The 20,514-nt window shown below is 38.9% G+C and overlaps 1 protein-coding gene across 1 annotated transcript; it reads right to left on the bottom strand.

Moving 5' to 3' along the window:
• Positions 1 to 1,537: 1,537 nt before the first annotated feature.
• On the bottom strand, positions 1,538 to 20,514 carry LOC121323609 (E3 ubiquitin-protein ligase MARCHF4-like). Its single transcript, XM_041264759.1, has 4 exons — positions 19,171 to 20,514; positions 10,264 to 10,419; positions 9,580 to 9,772; positions 1,538 to 2,248 (listed from the first exon to the last, which is right to left on the bottom strand). The coding sequence occupies exons 1-4, from the start codon at positions 19,675 to 19,677 to the stop codon at positions 1,824 to 1,826; spliced, it is 1,281 nt and encodes a 426-aa protein (XP_041120693.1). The 5' UTR covers positions 19,678 to 20,514; the 3' UTR covers positions 1,538 to 1,823.

Genomic DNA, 20,514 nt, shown 5'->3' with positions numbered 1-20,514 from the left:
CATAACTTTTGTTTCATGACATGGAACACAAATCCTCAGGCAGGTAAGCAAAATTGGATATTTTTTCATTACATATAATAATATTTGAGTGTTATTTATGAGAGTAAGTAGCTTCAAATTACATAAGTGTTACCTTTTTATGATGTTTATGTATGCTTTACCCCAGGATCAAGAGCTGCTCGTTACTTCTTGTTGCCTGCCACAGACACATGTAACATAAGCTTTATCAGCCAAAGTGTCTGTATATTAGAAAGGACCAGTGCCACCTAGTGTACATCTATGCTTTAGCAGCAACACAAAAAGAAAGCTATGTAACACTGGCTATATTAGCTAAAGCATTTTAGTTGAAGTAAGAGCCAGCATTGTCTAGTGACCAGCTACTTGCTCTAAACCTAAAGAAACGTTGGCTGTTCTAGGTTACTTTACACATGTCTATGGAGGGAACCAGAATAGAAGAACAGCTCCTGAACTCCCAAGCAAATCCCTTTAACAGACATTAAAAACAATGTGATGTTTGGGTAATTGCAATAAGAGCAACTCAGAACAATTGCAAGCATCATAAAAACAAAGGGGACCATGGAAATGTAATCTGAAGCTACTTAAAGATAAAGTGTTTAAGATTGTACTCACGCAGCGTCAGACAAAAAATTGAAAACTGTTGTACGTGGTTACATTTTAGCACCGATTGATTAATTCTAGCATGAGAAATGTTTGTTTGGAATAAATGAAGTTATAGCAACTAGGATGCCGGGAGGCACATAGCTTGTTTATTCAGATGCTGTGTGTTTGGAGCAGACACAAGCAGCAGAGTAATGGCTTGGGTGTATGGAGATGGGTTGATGCAGGTTTTTTTTTCAGGACTAGCTGGTATTTTACTCGAAGACTACAGGTTGGGAACAGCAGTCTTTAGAGTGAGTTAGGTATTAGGTAGACTTCTGTCTGAAAAAGTGTCTGAGCAAATGACCATTTAGTGAGGGTGTAATGCGTGGCAGGCTTATTATGCAGTGTGTAATGTGCAGGTAATGACAAGAGCAGCAAATGTTAGAAGTAGGAAATACCTTTTATCAGAAACTGAGTTAGAGCAGAGACACGGAACCAGTGGAGTGGACAGTTACAAAGTGTCTGAGAAAGTATAGTCTTCCCCCTGAATTATCTGAATCCCTGAATACACCAAAACCAAAACTCTTATAAAATGAACAGTCTTCTCAACCTTAGCAATCATTCAGTTTCACGGCACACCAACACGGCACCAAAACTGTGATAACCTGTCAACAGGTCTGGGGTCAGTTCTTGTTTTTTTATTTCAATTCCTTTTTAAAATCAATTGCCAATTCCAATTCCTTTGAAGGAGACATAATAATTGCTGTGATTGTTCAACTGATTTCATTTGAAGCTACTTTACTTGACTAACAGTGTTCAATTAAAGTAATTTGTTGCCACTGTGCGAAGCTCATTTTAACAGAATACTGCTTGTTGCAGTTTTGATCAATGATGTGTTGGAAAAGACAAAAAAAAAGAGAATAGGAATTGGAATTGAAAAACAGGAATTGACCTAGACTCTGCCTGTAAATGAGACATTATACTGCTGTCCACTACCACTTAGGATCCAAGCCGTGCCTTGTTTTTTATTCTCCTCCAAACTGAAACCCTCACACCTTCACACGATATTCTGTCATCGTTTTTCCTCGGCTGGTTATGTAACCCCTTTTTTCATTTCCATAAAACAAAAACAAAAAAATACACCGGTGCTGTGCTTTATCTTTGTAGCACACCAATCCTTCCCATTTTTTTTCCCTTCAAAAAACAGGCCTCAAAAGAAAATCTCAGACTGTAGTTACTCGCATGACCAGCTCTCTGTTGCTGTTATTGTAGTTGGCATGGCCTTGGGGCTCTTGCTGCCTTAGGTGGCTGAGGAGATGCAGGATGGAGTACGCACAGTGGTTAGACAGGGGAGGTCTGGAGCCAGTCGCAGCGTTCTGGTTAAACCCCATTGCCGAGGTGGCGGTTGTTGTGGTAGTTGCCGGGGTGACAAGGACAGTGGCTGCAGTCGCAGGAGTGAGGGAAGAGGAGTTGGTACTAATTTGGTTACTACCCTGGGTTGGCTGCACCAGGTTCCTTGAGCTTGCCCTGTCTTTCTGGTCATTGCTGTCATTGAATTTGTCATAGTTGAGCACCTTCCATTGCTGGTTGACGGCCTGCCAGCGCTTGAAGATTCGGAAAACAGAGGGGCCCTCGTGGACAATCAGGCCTGGGGAAACAAGCAAAGCATATGCAAAGCTAAAGGGAGCACAGCCAATGCAACAATCCCTGTGGAGCTTATACAGTTATATAACTTATATATGTATAGGATTCGACCATGCTAGAATGGATACCCCTGTACTACAAACGGCAATGCTCTTACTAAATCAGACCCTAAATATTGTAAATAGTGTTGCAGTTATGGAAAATAAGAATAGGTAGTGAAACTATTAAGAAAGGAGAGAGGAAATCAAGTAGGATGCATTTTCAGGTAATGCAGTGTTAGTTGATTAATTCCTAAAGGGCTCTCAGTCATAAGCTGCGCTGTTAGTTCTTCCCTTATACCCATAGTAAAAGCATAGCACAGTTTAATAAAGCATAGTGAAATCTTGGTAAAGCACAGGTAAGTGTTGTGAAGTTGATGGAGGTACGGTAAAGCATGGTGAAAGATGGTAAATGTGCAGTAATATCAAGGGAGTGTGCAGCGCGTTGCGACCTGGCGTGCGCAAGTTTAATGTTCACGGCAACTTGTTTTGCTGTAACCTCATTACCATCTCTAAATCAGCGATTGATTACCCCACACTGCAATCAGGATATTGGACAATTAGAAAAAGCTAAACAGCATAGCTAGCCTCCAACTTTCTGCTAAACTTCCTCAAAGTCAACACGGCAGCAAATACTCCCAATCAGTCTCTTTCACTCTCTTATTTTTCAGCATCTTGAGCGGAGCCCTTATGTCTTTTAGCTGGAAAGCCTAACTGTGCTCAGTTACTATATAACAAGAACGACCTGAACAAGCTTCATTTACTATCTGTCTGCTTTTCAATGAATCATGCAATGAAGAAAGCCACTAATACCTGTATTTACTCATATCAGCCTACCTGAAGAGAAAGGTCTTGATTCTGTTTTTTTAATATTTAATAATATAGCATTTCTAAAGTCACAGTAGAGGAAGTTCCACAAACTCTGGGATTATCTCAACTCATATTTACATTAGATTTCAAATAGTCCATCCAGCCAGCTGTGGCTTGTGCAACAAAGGGCTCTCCCAAATTGGTAACAGTTTTTTAGGAGAATTTTTGAGTACATTTATACATTTTCTATTATTTTTCAGGCTTTATGTTTTTAACTGTCTGTTTGCACAGAGTAAATACACATTATTTACAGTAATTTCAGGTTTGCTAATTGAATTGAAGACCAATCTTCTTGAAACTTTAAAAAAGTATATCATACAGTTCTATAAAAACTTAAGATGTTTTTTTTGTTTTGTTTTTAGTTTTATATTTTCTAACATCATATTTTTTTATATTATAATAATATTTTCTATTTCTACAAAGATCATCTATGAAAATACCGGTGTGTCCAAAATCCTTGTACCCAAGTGTCCCTCGTAAAGAAATTTTAGAAGCTTGTCAAAAAGCACTAGATAATAGACTAGATAAATCAATACCCACAGCAGAGGTGCTGAATATAATCAATGTAGTTTTAGAAAAGAGTTATTTTACATTTGTTGATAAGAATTACAAAAAAAACGATGGTACAGCAATAGGATCTAAATTGGGAATGCATTTTGCCAGTACATACATGGGGAAATGGGATGAACAATTAGAAAATAGGAACGAGAACCTTTAGAATACATTCGGTTTGTAGATTATATTTTTGGGGTTTGGACACATGGAGAAGAATCTCTTTTCCAGTTTCATAAAATGGCAAATGAAATACACAGTCATATTAAGGTGGACCTTTGATGGACTAGAAAAGAAATACAATTTTTAGATACCGTAGTAAAACCTGAAGCTTCAATTGAGACTGACCTCTTCTATAAACCTACTGACATGCACCAGTATTTACACATGTCCTCTGCACATCCAGTACACGCTAAAAGGGCAATTCCAAAGGGGCTAGGAATAAGAATACAAAGAATATGCTCAAAAGAAAATTAATAAGTAAAACAAAGAAATGTACTAAAACCAAATCTTAAAAAAGAGGATACAAAGAAAGAATTATAGACAGAGTTAAGAGAAGTGGATAAACTAAAAAGATTTTATATCAAAGAATTCAGAACCACCTTTCATTAATAAGAAATAAAAAAAAATGAATTAACCAATAGTACAGCACTTCACCAGGCAAAGACATGACATGAATAATGTCAAGTTTGTGGTATTAGAACAGCTAAAATTCAACAATGCAACATACAGAAGAATAAAAGAAAGTAAATGGATAAATAGACTGAACATGATTATGCCAGCAGGACTCAACAGAAAAGAATGAACTAATTAATTCCAATAAATACCTAACATTTAAATAAATAAATAAACAAAATTCATTCAAAGGTTGTGCATGCTGATGCACTGGAGAGGCCAAATCAAGGCTGATCCTCAGAGTCAGCATTGCATGATAATATAAATATAAGTTTATATAAAGTAATGTTAATTAGAATTAATACAGATTTAAAGATAGAAAAAACTGATGTCACAATTTATAGAACGCCACTATATCATGTAACAATAAATCATGGATTTGAATATAAACAATAACAAGTAGTTATCATGCCATCAAAAACCTAGAAATACCTCCAATGTTTTGATTCAAACATATGCTCCCTTGAGAAACATATGTACTACCGCTGGCAATTTGAGCTACTATACAGCTCTGGAAAAAATTAAGAGACCACTGCAAAATTATCAGTTTCTCTGGTTTTACTATTTATAGGTATGTGTTTGGGTAAAATGAACATTTTTGTTTTATTCTATAAACAACATTTCTCCCAAATTCCAAATAAAAATATTGTCATTTAGAGCATTTATTTGCAGAAAATGACAACTGGTCAAAATAACAAAAAAGATGCAGTGTTTTCAGACCTCGAATAATGCAAAGAAAATAAGTTCCTATTCATTTTTAAACAACACAATACTAATGTTTTAACTTAGGAAGAGTTCAGAAATCAATATTTGGTGGAATAACCCTGATTTTCAATTACAGCTTTCATGCGTCTTGGCATGCTCTCCACCAGTCTTTCACATTGATGTTGGGTGACTTCATGCCACTCCTGGTGCAAAAATTCAAGCAGCTCGGCTTTGTTTGATGGCTTGTGACCATCCACCTTTCTCTTGATCACATTCCAGAGGTTTTCAATGGGGTTCAGGTCTGGAGATTGGGCTGGCTATGACAGGGTCTTGATCTGGTGGTCCTCCATCCACACCTTGATTGACCTGGCTGTGTGGCATGGAGCATTGTCCTGCTGGAAAAACCAATCCTCAGAGTTGGGGAACATTGTCAGAGCAGAAGGAAGCAAGTTTTCTTCCAGGACAACCTTGTACTTGGCTTGATTCATGCGTCCTTCACAAAGGCAAATCTGTCTGATTCCAGCCTTGCTGAAGCACCCCCAGATCATCACCGATGCTCCACCACATTTCACAGTGGGTGCGAGACACTGTGGCTTGTAGGCCTCTCCAGGTCTCTGTCTAACCATTAGACGACCAGGTGTTGGGAAAAGCTGAAAATTGGACTCATCAGATAAGATGACCTTACTCCAGTCCTCTACGGTCCAATCCTTATGGCCTTTTGCAAACCTCAGCCTGGCTCTTCTTTGCTTCGCATTGATGAAGGGCTTTTTTTCTAGCTTTGCACAACTTCAGCCCTGCCCCTAGGAGCTTGTTTCGAACCGTCCTCACCGTGCACTTCACCCCAGCTGCTGTTTGCCATTCTTTTTGTAGGTTGCTGAGTGACATTCGAATGAGTTGGCGGTCATCCCGGTCAGTGGAGAGTCGTTTTCGCCCTCTGCCGGTCTGTAGCTTTGTTGTCCCCAATGTGTGCTGCTTGATCATGTTCTTATGAACCGCCGTCTTTGAAATTTTAAGGATGGAAGCAACTCGACGCTCACTGTATCCCTCTGCCAGTAAAGCCAGAATTGAACCCTTCTTTTCCTCACTCAAAACTTTCCTTTTCAACTCTTTGGGCATGGTCAGTAGTTATTTTTTGATTCCAATTACTTTTGAGGTACTACTAGCACTGTTTTGCCATCCAGCTGGTCCTATTGCAAGAGGATAGTGATGACCAGAGGAGTGGATTTTATACTTTTCCTCGTTAAATAAGATTTGGTTCAGGTGATCCCCTAATCAGTACCTCATTCAGTAGAATGAGGTGTGCCTGTGTTGAAATTCAACAGACACTGGAATGGAATGGCTGCCATACATGTAGAGATGCTAATTTAAGAAAAATTTGCAGTGGTCTCTTAATTTTTTCCAGAGCTGTATATATATATTATTTGTATTTTTTTTTTAAGTCACACCTCTATTGACTCCATCACTTTTGTATGAAAAAAGAATACCAAAGTATATGAACCAAGTACAATAAACCTTGTACACCACTGACTAGGGATAGAAAAAGCTCTTCATGTCTTTGTTAATAAACATTGTTATATGAAAATAAGATTCACTAGTTTGTTTTGGCTGAGAAATTGGTTGCTATGTCACAGTGCAATATGACAGAGGGAAAGAATTTAGAAAATTCAGCAAAATAAAATCAATAAAACCCTCGCCTTCCAGCTAAACAATAATTAAGAAAGAAAAACAAAAACTAACTTGTGGCTTATCTTTTGAAAGCTGAATTGGATGAGCTAAGAACACTGCCTTGGGCTTCTGTGGTGTTTGTGTTGAACTGATTTGGTCCCTTGTTCTGTGGAGAGTGAGAGTGAGTTTTTTTTTTTCAGCTGCCGTCCTCACCACTAACTCTGCTTATTAGTTGTCTTCTCAAACTCCCTACGCTATTCCAGAAAAGGTATAACAAAGATAATGGCTAGCAAGTGATCAGAGAGGAGCTTGTGTCATCCACAGCCAAAACTACCCTTGGAGAATGTACACAAGGTTTCTAATAAACATTCATGTAAAAATTAAATATTCTATTTTATTTTAGGAATGCCATGAGCATTCACTTTCCTTTCCATGTTCTCAGCTCATCCAGTGTTCCTCCTAATGGCTTCAAGGTGACAGGTCAATCTCTGCAAAGTGACGAGTTAATGACAACTCAATCTGTTCTCAACTAATCAATCTCACCCTCGCATCAACAGAGACTTAATCAACTCTGTGCACCTTCACAGCATTTAAAAGGGAATCTGTCAACTCTGAACAGTCACACACGCATGCTGACACATTAGGGGACAGATTTTAGCTGATGAAACCAAAATAGATTCAAGTTTAATCTGAGATTAAATGCATCAAATTAATGTGATGCTAAAACCATTCACTGTATTAAACAACCATAACAACAAATGGGTATTCAAAGAACATTTCCTGTTTCCTGTTTAGCCCTCCTGTAATGATAATTTACAAGTATGGTTACTGTACCTGTTGGTAACCTTGATGTGTGGACTGGGTTGTACTCTATTGAAATAAATAAACGTGGCCTGTGCATATACCGTGTCTAGACTCTATACTGCCTTCTGGCCTGGATTCATGACTCTCCAATACATATTTAGTCGTGTTTTAATCATATCTGATATTTTTTGTTTCCTTTACAGCTGACTATTGGCTCCACCTGTTCTCTACTATAGGAATATAGACCGTTGTGCAGCTATCTATCCTAGCATAATTGAGGTTCAGTAATCAGTCATGATAAATCTGCGGCAGGCAGAGGGGCTTTATTCCAGCTATATTTCAGGCTTTGCTAACTGTGCAAGGCACCAGTTTCTGTGTACTAATAACTTTAAACTGACTGTAGGTTGAGCAGGGCTGTCCATCACATGGCTCTTGAGCTACATATGGGATCACTGAGGCTTTCTGAATTAGAGCTAAGTGTAAGGCCGAACATTCAGGAGTTTTCAAAGCAAATTTTTAGTTTTGCTTGGAATGGATCTTTAAGTACTCTCAGTTTTAATATGGCTCTTTAAAAACTCTCAGCTTATTAATATGGCTCTTTAAGAACTCTCAGCTTATTAATATGGCTCTTTCAGCCAAAAAGGTTGTCCAGCTACTGTATGAGGTAGAGCATTGCTTATATGTGATAATAGACCTTGAATTAAATGCATCACTTTACTACTACCTCATATCCACTAATGAACTTGGGGTTGACTGTTTGAGCAGTGGAGTATGAAAGTTCTAAGGTATATAATATGCAATTTATTTCATAAGGATTTGAAAGGCTGGGCAGTCATTTCGGAGACCATGTCCAGCAGTAAAATTGCTGGCTGGATAATATCATATCTCAGTATTGTGGCAATGATTAAAAGAAAGGGTATATTAAAAAAATACAGTTGTATTTACAGAGTTACACCCATGTGCTCAAAGAGCTCTAGAAGTACGGAGGGTGATGTTTAAAGTTATTTAATGCTAAAAGAAATTTGATGGAAAGTTCTTCTGTGCCTCTAGGAAAACATAGCCATCACCATTAGAGGCAACAGGTTCTACCAGCGGTCCGGTGCTGCACAATGTGAATCCGTGAAAATGTTTTATTCAGGTCAATTGTAAATAGAAATGGCAGGTTATCATGGACGGTAAGAAGTTTAGATTTATTTTAGTTTTAAAATAAGCACATGCACCTTGTTTATAATATGTGTTCACCTCCACTTTGACTTTAATGTTTACAATAACCTTTAGTCTCTCTTTCTTTTTCGTTTCAGGAGCAACTCAGACCCCGGGGTTACACATTTCAGGTAAGTACACATTTACTTAAATTTATTTAAAACCACACAGTGAGTGCAATAGTTTTAACACGCTTAATTCAGGACATAAACATATCACAGCTTTACACTGGCAAAGAATAATGTGCACAGTCCCTATCAGTGAGGGTGTTGCCCCATCACAACAGTTTTGCTACAGTATACTTTTTTCTTTGCAGAGTTAGCCAGTTCCTCTGCCTTCTCTGCTTGATTTGAAAAGTGATTGACAGCAAGGGAACTGTTATTCATTCAGTCAAGATTTTCTGCATTACTGATTTGCTGTTGGGGTTGACTGATTCATTTTAATTTGCCTGGACTTTCATTCAAGGTTGTTGTGTGCACACTCAGGCACCAGTGTGAGTCCTGTGTAATGGAATGCAATCACTGATAACACATCAATTGTGACAGAGGTACTTATGAAAAAGGGGATATACAGCAACTGTGCCCACGAAGTTCCACTATGCTACAGACAATCCCATTGAAGTCCCAAATCTTTTTTCCAGGATGCTGCATCAATGTAAAGTATTTTAACACTGATGACTTCTCCTTCATTCCTCTAGGAACTTATGTTACACAACCAGCACCAGATCAATGATGCCTTTTGATCGCTTCCAGTGAGTGGAGAGCTGGACACACATCATCCTGAGCCACTAGCTCTCTATCTGCTAGCTCTGATCTCTACTCACCTATACAGACGATGTCCATGAAGCCATACATGCCGTAGCAGATCTGGAAGAGCAGGTCCTGGCGCTGCCACTTGGCGGAGGGGCTGAATGACGACCAAAAGAGCCAGGAGATGCTGGCAATGAGGAAGAATGTGCCCAGGATGGCAGCCGCAATCTGCACCTTCTCAATCACTGTCAGAGAGATGGCCTGCCACTGCCACACCATAGAGGAAATGTTATCAGAGCCCCGAAGACTCACATAGAGGGATACTTGTGTATACACTTGGTTACAAAATCAGATCAGCATTATGACGTGCAATCATTTGTTGTGCTTTGTACTATGTTTTGTTATATAGGCTAGGAGTCTGTGATATTTGGAGATCTGTGAAAATTCAAGAGAGATATTGTCTTCACCGTAGATAAACACGATCAGAGCATAAAGGTCTACATTTTTAACAAAGACCCTAAATACATTGAGGGAAGATACAAAAAACCAGCATAAACTTAAGAAATGTATGGAACGCACAGGAAGAATAATAGTGCTTGGATGGTGTAAATGAGTAGGTGGTTCAATTATAACGCAAGTTAGTTTTAATCAATTCACATTTAAGGGAACTAACAATCTGCACTAACAATCTGCCTTACAAAGCATGAGTGCATTTAAAGCAGTTCCCATTTGGGTGAGCTTTGAGTGCTGGCGCTGACCTGCAGTGGGTTCTTGGTGCTGATAGCGATGACATGGTATTTGTAGTAGCAGAGCTCACAGCTCCAGGATCCCCTCTCACCGACCCACTTGATCAGGCAGGGCTGGTGGGTGGACCGGACTGAACCCTTGCAGTGACACGGGCTCAGCAGCTCCCCCTACAGGGAAGGCACAAGTAGAAAACTTTGTTCAACTGGGATATTATTTTTGCTAAATGGGATATGGCTACTAATACAGCTTCCTAGGGAGCTGACTGTTTGAACAGCCCAAGATAGTTCATCCATCTGTCTTTCACACCCTCCCTTTATCCTAACCCTTCCACCACTGAGGAGACAGACTTCGTAGCCTTATGGTTGAACTCTAGTCCCAAAGGCTCCCTGATAATGTTTACCACAGTAAATTTGCACTCTAATTTTGCTCACTTATGTTTTACCACACTTTCACAATACTTTATTGCACTTTGCTGTCTTTTACTACAGGAAACTTTTATGTGTTTATATAGTCCAGCTGTTTTTTTTTTTCTTTTTACTTTTTTATTGCAATTAATATCTTTGTTCAGAGATATGAATGTTTTTTTTGTTTTGCTTTTCATGGCTCTTTAATTACTCTCTGGTCTTTTTATATGTTTTTTTTTTTATGTATGTTAAATTAATTCACCAGGTGTTGTTACCCAGTGTGAGGTAACCCAGTTATTCTAATGAGATGAGATTAGCACTGTGTGATTAAATTACACACTCCAGGAGCAGGGTGTTAATGGACTCAGGGGTGAGCTTTACTGCAGATTTCCACCCCCAGCTTCCCTGAAGCAATGAGAGGCTGTAATTATTAAACATTGTATCAGTCCTGTCTAAGCACAATTACACACTTCACTATTATACAATGTAGTGTTTTACTACTTTGAAAAACATAAAAGAGAACTTCAATATTATTATGGTGAACTTTTAAGAATTCACCCTATTCACAGTGTTATGCAGTAGTTTCTAATTGTTTAATGTGTATCAAATCTAGTATTAATATTAATACTAGCATTAATGTAGTACCAGTTAACTCTTATTACAAGCAGGTCAGAAAGTATAATCTCTGATCTGACTGCATCAAGACCATTAGAGTAATGTTCACCTACAGCACAGGAAGTGATTAGTTATCAGTTATTTTAATCTATCGTTTACATGCAGGAAAAAAAAGAAGTAAAAGAAGTAACTAATACATGGTCAGTACACTTATAAGGGGGCTGCAAATACTAATGCGAGTAAGAGATAATGCAGTGCATTTAAAAAGCCTTGCGTAACACTCCTTTAAGAATACATGCAGGTCAACATGTTTCATGTGCCTTGCGGTTTCACCTAGGTACCTATAGTCATGCTGAGAGTGGCTCCACTAGCATCCCCTGTGTGACAGACCAGCAGTACTGAGCAAGGACCCACTCTCAGATTAAAGGCAGGTGAGCATGTGTTAAATGATATATGATGTCTGTTATATGTGCTTCACCAAGGTTAACTCTACTTACATCAGACAGCCTCCTCTATGATCTCCCAAACTAACAATTATGTTGTAACAAGAGACACATATTAACTTATTATAAATAGAAGATTGTACTCAATTAAACCTAAAACAACTAATCCTAAAAAATGTGTTGCATTTTGCCAATACATGCACTGTCTCTTATAAATATTCACTGTGGTTTCCAAGGTGAAGAACATGGATGGGGACTGCTATCTGATTACCTAATTCTATAATGTTATGTCATGCTGTTGAGCCAGTTCCATTCTTACCGTATTATCTCAAATATAAGCTCATTTTTACAGAAATATAGGCACATTAATGTGGGAGTTAAAGCAAAGTCAAACCAAAAATTTGAGTATTAGCATAATAACTAATAATATCAATATTGTACTATACATTATTTGGGGTCACTAGGACATAAAAAAAGGTAAATACTACAATGATAATTTCCAATCATAATTCAAGGGGGTGCCTAATAAAATGAAATGCTGAGTAGTCACAGCTAGAGACGAAGTAGCTCATAGGAGTTCATCTGATTAGGTTGCACTGAAGGAGCAGTACAAAGAATTGGTATTTGATTAAGGAAGCTTTATAGATAATTATTAGGCAGTAAAACAGTATCCTGTTGTCAAAGTTAAACCAACCTTAAGCATTTGCAAACCATTAAACGTGAAGTGCCCTGTACATTCCATATCTAAGAAAACTGTTACCTCACAAGCCCATGGTGAAAATGTTAGGTGTGTCTTGTAAAATATTACAGCATACAATTACATAATCCATAACTATAAAAACAGCCCATGGTAGAATATGTATTACTATTAAAAGATTGTACATGCTTCTTTCAGTATATAGATACACCATGAATGTAGAGAAAGAAATTTAGAAAGACTTTTTAGCTAAGAATTTTTCAAAGTAAATTTTTTTATTTTCATGAATTTAATCATTGCCAATGATTTCACCCCATTTTTCTCCCCAGTTTGGATCGTCGGTTGTGTTAGTATTAATCCCAGTTCACCGCTGCAACCCTCGACAACTTGGGGAACGGTGACTGACATACGTGTTCTCTGAAACATGTCCCTGCCAAGCTGCCTTTTTTGGCCTAAGCTGAACTAAGCCTTTGTGCGCCTCCCCCTGGGAACTCCTGGTCACGGTCGGCAATGACATAGCCTGGATTCAAACCTGCGATCTCCGGGCTATAGGGCGCATTCTGCACTCCTCGCGGAGCGCTTTTACTGGATGTGCCAATCGGGAGCCCAAAATTTATTTTAGTTTTAAAATCCCTACCTGCTGCTATTTGGTAAGGTAAACAAACTGGAAAGCCAACAAGGTCCGATTTCTGATAAAGCAGAGAGCACAGAAAGATAAACTATGGACAAATGAAGTAAGCATTCACCAGGAATCATATTTAAGTTTTAATATTGAACATGATTGTCGGACCAGGAAGCTTTCAATTCAATTTCCTCCCTCTCATCCACTGTATTATCCTTACCCTTTCAAAATGAACCTGTATTACGAATACTTTTCATTAGAAAAATGCATCGATTTTTTTTATTGCTATTGAAATTCCTCAAAGAAGCTGTCTGACAAATGTGTGACAAATAATATATTGTATTCAATCTTGTATGTCCTTTCAGTGCTCGTTTGCAAATTGTTTGCAGTTTTTACACATAACATCAATGAATCTTTGGAAACTATAAGACAATTTAGTAGCATGCCTGCATTCCATAATCTATAAACTATGATCCTACTGTAACATTTGAAAAGAATGACATAGTTTGTTTAAGATCAGATCCAGGTTACTATTATATATTTTGCAATGTCCTGCTTTTTTTGTATTGTTCATCCATCATATTTGTCCTGGATTTGATCTATATTTCTTACCCTTTTCCATCTCATGGTGACTAACTCAGTTCCTTGCTTTAACATTGCCACTGTGTTTGTTAAACTTAAAAGCTTATGTTCAATTAATGACTTTTGTGATTCGAATGAGTTGTCTTATATGTTCCGTTAAAAAAACAACCAGTAAGCATCTGAATAGCTTTGGAACAAATCCAAACTTTGGATCTAATCCAAGTTTTATCTTGCCAGATGAGACCAGATTTTAAGAGGGCTTGACAGTAATTTAATAGAGTTCATCTTTAACTTTTTATATGTGTAATTTTGAATGCTCAACTCTGACCCTTCAACAAGCTGGACGAAAACTCTTCTATATAAATGACTGGACCACTCTGTAAATATTGTTATATCACCTGTATGGATATTGCATATAAAACAATAAGAAATGCCATAGACTGCAGTCAACCACATTCACTGTGGGGTTCAGTATTTGAGTGTGGGGTGCCTAGACCTCCTCGACCCCACACTAACTTCTTAGGGTCTGCATTTGCTGTACTGCACTTGTGCTGTTGCTAACAGGAGGCATAGAAACGAGCTATACACTGCAGACTATCAGCATGGCAACAGTGAAGGACTGTAATATATGCCTCGCCTGGGAGTGACTCATGCTTTAAAAAAAAGTCATTACATTTGAATTTACGAAAGAGCTGCCAGTATCAGAGCGTGCAGCTCCCCAAAGACTTGCACAACCTTTTGATGGTCAACTGAGGCAGAGGGCAGCAAGCAAGAGTTCATGGGCATTATAAGGGATTGAATGAACTAGAGGGAAACAAAAAACAGTGTTTTGATGGCACAGCGGGCTAAAAAAATCACTAGCCTTTCTTCTCTGAAGACCAGGGTTCAAATCCAGTGGACATAAATCCATTACACAATCCACCACACAAAAATATCTGGAAAAGACTAATGACAGGGGTTCAGGTTGGGATTAAGGTATGCCTGTGCCTAACTGTTACCAGCACCATTGTCCCTTTTTTTTATGAGCACAAAATTCACAAGCCCCAAACTTCACAAGCTCCATGAAGAGAACTACTACACGAAACCTTTCCACACTAAGATAGTGCTCGTGAAGGCATTGTCCAGCCGAGGCTGTTTGAAAAGGCAGGAGTCGTCGTGAGGATGCCGGGACTTCGGGAGCCCAGAAGTAGGACAGTTAAGGGGATAAAATCCCAGTGTATCAAGAGGGTTTTCATAGCGCAGTAGGTTCCTGGAGTGGGACGTCTCTTTTAGTGAGACTAGCACTCGCCTTGTGTGGCAACCTTTTATTTTTAAGTTTGTTTTCTTTATTAAATCTGACACTAGGGCTATCATTGTTGTTACCCTAGTGTCAGCACTTGTGTGTTAATTAAATATGCACACTTGTACGCATTTTAACACCCAATGCTCTGCGTCTGCCTCATTATTATTCAGTGACGACACATGCACGTAACACTTCACCCTGTTGCAGTAGTGAAAGGCAAAACTGGTTGTGTATCCAATGCAATTAGTATACGAAAGGATAATATCAGCCCTGGATCATCGATCCTTGCCTGGAATGTGTTCTGACATATAAGAAAAACCAACACACACATTGTTCAAAGGGTGTTTCTCGCATTTGTTTTGTGCAAAAACATCCTGAGGCAAAAGCTTTTAGCTTTTTTTTTTTTTTTGTCATGGTTGCTTTTAGTACACTGAGCAGTCTGTGGAGTGTGAGCTTATTGTTATTGTTGTTGTTGAAACATAAAAGGTAGAAGAGCATTATTATGAGCCTATAGCTGCACAGCTTTTAGACCAGCAGCAGAGAATCAGTTGCCAACTTTTGTTCATGTGCACTATAGGAGATAGCCGAGGTGACAGTGGAGACTGACAGGCTTAAAAAAAGTGAAAATGAAAAAACAGACGCAGATTGCCATGTGATAGAAGCACGCTGAAGCTGGAAGCTGATTACTAACATGTATTACCGTTGCTATGTAGAGCTCGTTAACAAGTGATGCTGCACTCTTAATCCTGAAGGAAGTCAGTCGACATTGAAAATACGCAAGTCTCAGGGAAAGCTGCAACTAACTTGAGTTTTTGCAAAGAAAAAATAATTCAGACAATATATCACTATATCTTTGATCAATACATTTTCTTTACCGATATCATTAAAAAAATGAATTCCCCCTGTACCACCTTTTTTTTTTTTACCCCGTTTTTCTGCCAATTTGAAATATCCAATTGTATTTTTTAGTCTCAGCTCACTGCTACCACACCTGCGCTGACTCGGGAGCTTCGAAGATGAACACACGCTGTCCTCCGAAATGTGCGCCATCAGCCGACTGCTTCTGTTAGCCAACCCAGAGCTACAGTGTCAGAGGACATTAAGGACAGTTAGGACACCGAGATTAAAGAGGGCTGAGTGTAACAGGCAGAGTTATACACTGCCGTTATAGATTCCGACCCCTGTCGTGAGATGGGATGAGGGTAAAAGCTCTAAAACCACAAATGCAGACAAGCCTGGATCTTTTGCATTGTGGTTAAGACATTCGCTTGTGGTGTGCGGTGTGCAGAGTAGCAGGTTTGCACCCAGCCTCCATCCTGTTACACAAGCTACACAGATCACAGTCTCAGGGAGCAGAACTCAAAGGTATCATCATAGGACCTGAGTTCTGAAATGACAGCAGTAGTTTATTGCTTGTTCTGCAGTCATCTGACAACTCTGCCACTGGCCATGATGTAGCACTATAAATGTAACATTGGATTGACATTACCCATCCCTACCCCAGACTGTGCCTCTGGTAATGGCAATGATGTAAAACAATTATGTGGTGCCACATTAAACCCTCATTCTGTCTGTCACAGAAACAGTGATCCACTAGAAGAAAAGTAATGGCAGATACAACATTTCATTTTATCAAGCCCACATTCAGAAGGTAACCAAGTAGCTTAAAGTGCAGATAACAAGTCTAGAGTACTCCAAAACCACGTTTACAAAAAACTATTTAAAGAGTAAGTAACTTTACAATTTAAAAAAAAAAAGACATTTTCAAAGGTTTTTTTCTGTCATTTTATGATTCTTTGTTATTAGTTTATTTAGGAGACACCTTTATCCAAGGTGACAGGGTGTGTGAACTATGCATCAGCTGCAGAGTCACTTACAACAACAACAGAGCACAAGGAGGTTAAGTGACTTGCTCTAGGTCAAACAGCGAGTCAGTGAGTGAGCCAGGATTTGTACCAGGGACCTCCTGGTTATAAGACCTTTTCTTTAACCACTGGACCACACAGCCTCCTGTATACACATCCTTTGTATATTTTCTGTGTTAAGCTGCGTTGAGTGGAGTTCAGGAGTTGCTTTTTTGTTTTCTTGGCAGCTATAGAAGTACATAACCCAGGCCAGATCGATCAAAGGGTCTTCACTGAGAAAAATGCAAGTGCCATCTAGTGAACAGCTATGAAGCTATCATAATGATTTCAAACACCATAAAAGGGAAGGTATAACAAATGTAAGACTAAACACCCTATTAATATGCATGGCAGTGAATGGCAGTTACATAAAAAAAATATTTTAGGATTAAGTGATAAGACCTGTGACTTGGAAAGTTTAAGTGTAAAGCCAGCTGAATGTAAATTAAACCACAAATTACTGAAAATGTGACACATCCGCAGTGCTAAGGATAGGGATTAGTGTTTCCTGTTATTCTAAAAATCTCACAAAGAAGGAAATGCTATTCAGAAATGAAAAGGAGCTACCAGCTAAAGATACAAGTTAAGAACAATGACTCATATTTAAAGATTGCAGCACTTCACCACATCAAATGATCAAAACCCTTTGTTGTCAGACTGAACTTAAACTTTAGACTTGGGCTGAGACAAAATTGGAACATTTTGGGGAAAACAAGAAATGTCCCCCTTTACAATTCCAGCCCTTGTGTCCCTGCTTGGGACAGGACAGCTGGTGTTTGCTGGTGGCGTTTCAGGATCTTATGAGAGTCCAAGGATGCTGCTAAGTTGAGACTCCCAATCTCATTTCAAGTGGGTAGCGATGTGCAAGACCAGTAGTGTAGATAATCTGTTATCACAGCCACTAGCACCTGCTTGCTACAGCAGATAGGGATCAGAGCATTGTAATGTTTTCCTGACGAAGAAAAAACGAAGGCAAAACACTGTACCTATCTCCCACACCAATGTACTTAGGACTTTTTAAAAACAAGTGACCATCAATGCTTTTTATCTGAGGTGCACTGCTGTGATCTCCAAACATGTAACGTTCTGTAAGATACTGGGAGCTGAGGGTTCTACAGCGGCCACAGCATTATACAACTTTAACCAAATCTCCTTTTGGAATCAAGTGTTTCAAAATCAACCACAGAATGGCTGGCCAAATTGCACTGGTGTAAATTGTGCTGTGTTGCTAAGCAGATGTAGAGTCTGATTGAAGGAAAGTAAGTCTCTGAATTCATCTGTTTAATTAAGCATTAGAACCCTGATTGGGGGACACAGGACTCGACTACATCGGCAAGGCTGCCATTCAGACAAGAGGTTTATTGTGATTATAAACTGGCGAGCAGTGTCTTTACTGATATTTGAAACATTCTGAATCTTACAGATTTATTTAATGTTTCAATACTGTTTTGTTTTTTTTGTTTTTTTTTTAAGCACGATCATTTTTCTGAAAGTTCTACAGTAAACCACGGATTGATAGTGCCATGCAATGCAGCTTCCTGATTGGTGGATGAAAGTTCTGAGGTTTTGAATTTAGATTTAAACTTTCTTTTGTACACATACCTAGTATATGCCTGAAGCACTTCTGTTACAGACAGTTCTACTGAGAGTGAGATCAGGTCAATCTTTTTGTACAGGAAAAGAATATAGCTGACTTTATTTCATTTGGTACCCTTCAATTCATATAGTGCCCTTCATTTCATATACTACCCTTTGTTTCATATATAACCCTTCATTTCATATACTACCCTTCATTTCAAATAGAACCCTTCATTTCATATAGAACCCTTTGTTTCATATAGAACCCTTCATTTATTTCTGACTGGGTAGACATACTGAACTGTTGATAAATAAAGTAAATTAAAAAAAATATGTTTCTGATTTAATTCAAATAAATGGAGCTCAAAATTGTCTACTCTGCTATTTTGCAAATGAGAGAGTTTTTCCCCATAACAACTGCAGTACTTCTGAATAAAATCCACAACTTGGAGAGAATGACAGTGTAATGTATTGAATTGAATATGCATGTGTTTAAACTTGGAATTAAACTTAAAATGTTGTTTCTTAACATGTGTTCTTTGGGGGGAGGGGGTGCATGGGCAATTATGGGGGATCAGTGATTATAATAAACATGAATATCATGGAGGAAAGCAACTGGGTTATATTTAATTGTTTACTGGGTAACTGGGAGAGTGTGATTTGTGTGATGGCCCTATTCTAAACACTATTAACTATTTTAAATGGCTGGACTTAAAGCAAAAATGAATAGGCTTTTCCAATATTAAGTGTCCAGCAGTGAGAAAATAAAACACACCATAACCATGTCTTACCTGGTCAGGTCCCTGAAAGCATATTCTGCAGAGTGGGGTCAGCGTGCCACTGTCTGTGCAGCTGGTTAGAGACTGCCCGTCCTCTCCTTTACCCTTGTAGAAGTCATCTGATGAGGTGCTGCTGATAAGGGATACAGAGTGCTCCGCTGCCTCTGCCGCGTCGCCCCATGCCCCCGTACCTCTGCCCTCCTCCTCTTCTGTGCTGGCTGCGCCCCCTGTCGGCGGTGGTTGCCGGGCTGCGGGCGAGGGGACACTTGTCAAGGTGTTGTTGCTATCGACGATTCTGCTGGAGCCCAGAACTCCGTTGCCATGACTCTCTGTGTTTCCGCCGCTCATGGGGAGGAATAGAGGATAAGGGGCTGAAGGAGTCGGTGGCCTGAGCAGGAAAACCTTCAGATCACTGAACAAGACGCGGCAGCGGCCCTTCACCAAGGCCTGGTGGCGCAGCATTTGTCTGTGACTCAACAATCCACAGCACCATAAAATGAAACCAGCTGCTAACAACATGTGCACGTCACGTCAGTTAAACAAATGCGCTACAGGGCAGCAATGTCTTCTTTACAATAGGTCTCTCAGAAGTACTCGGTATCCTTACAAACCCTTACAAAATGTGATTTAATAAACTGTAACTTAAGCGGAACTCGCTATGGATTGTGTTCGTTGTTCTTTGTTTCACTTGGTTTCTTGAAACGAGGACACCAAAAGTGACTTTATGACAGTCAAAAACATTTATTTTGTTTTGTAGTTTAAATTCGATAACGGAATCAGAATGACGCGTCTACATTTTGAAGATGTTCTTGTGAACATTTCGAAAACACCAGAACAATACAAAAACAGAAGCTGACAACTTCCAACTAAGTGAAATTAGCAGAGCTACCTTTATTTTATTTCGTATTTTAAAGGCTTTAAAAGTACAACCGTCTTTTCTATAATATGTTGGGGCGATGCACGTTTACATTGGTGGTGAATAAATTAACAAACAAATGAAAACTCAGAAAAGCTTACGTATGCGACTTTTATTTTCCCAACGGTATTGTATTTCCTTTTCAAAACGATTATCGCAAAAAAGCCCAGACATTTATAGTCCCATTATCGGATAGCAGGAATGTCTGTGAATTTACGCTTCCAGTAGTCCAGAAAGCTAAACATTCGATAACATATCTGTTTTGTTGCATTTCCAAAATGTAGTTATAGAGCTACTGCCCATGTCTACTCGGCGTTGTAACGTTTGTTTAACAGACCACTCACAGATCAATCACACCTGGTTGTATGACATATTAACACGGTTTATTGGTTGCAGCAGAAGTAGTATGTCAGTATTTAGCAGTATCAATTTTCACATGA

The sequence above is a fragment of the Polyodon spathula genome, chromosome 11, assembly GCF_017654505.1.
Source record: "Polyodon spathula isolate WHYD16114869_AA chromosome 11, ASM1765450v1, whole genome shotgun sequence".
In the NCBI taxonomy this organism is placed as follows: Eukaryota; Metazoa; Chordata; class Actinopteri; order Acipenseriformes; family Polyodontidae; genus Polyodon; species Polyodon spathula.
The sequence above is the reverse complement of the archived record's forward strand: the minus strand, read 5'-3'. Positions and strand labels throughout refer to the sequence as shown.

What these genes read in the sequence shown, in the direction of transcription:
- LOC121323609 (XM_041264759.1), bottom strand. Translation starts at nt 19,677, where the DNA reads ATGTTGTTAGCAGCTGGTTTCATTTTATGGTGCTGTGGATTGTTGAGT. An exon ending in GCACCAAGAACCCACTGCAG is followed by an intron (nt 9,773 to 10,263) that starts GTCAGCGCCAGC and finishes ATGGTGTGGCAG; the next exon opens with TGGCAGGCCATCTCTCTGAC. An exon ending in CATGGACATCGTCTGTATAG is followed by an intron (nt 2,249 to 9,579) that starts GTGAGTAGAGAT and finishes TTGTTTCCCCAG; the next exon opens with GCCTGATTGTCCACGAGGGC.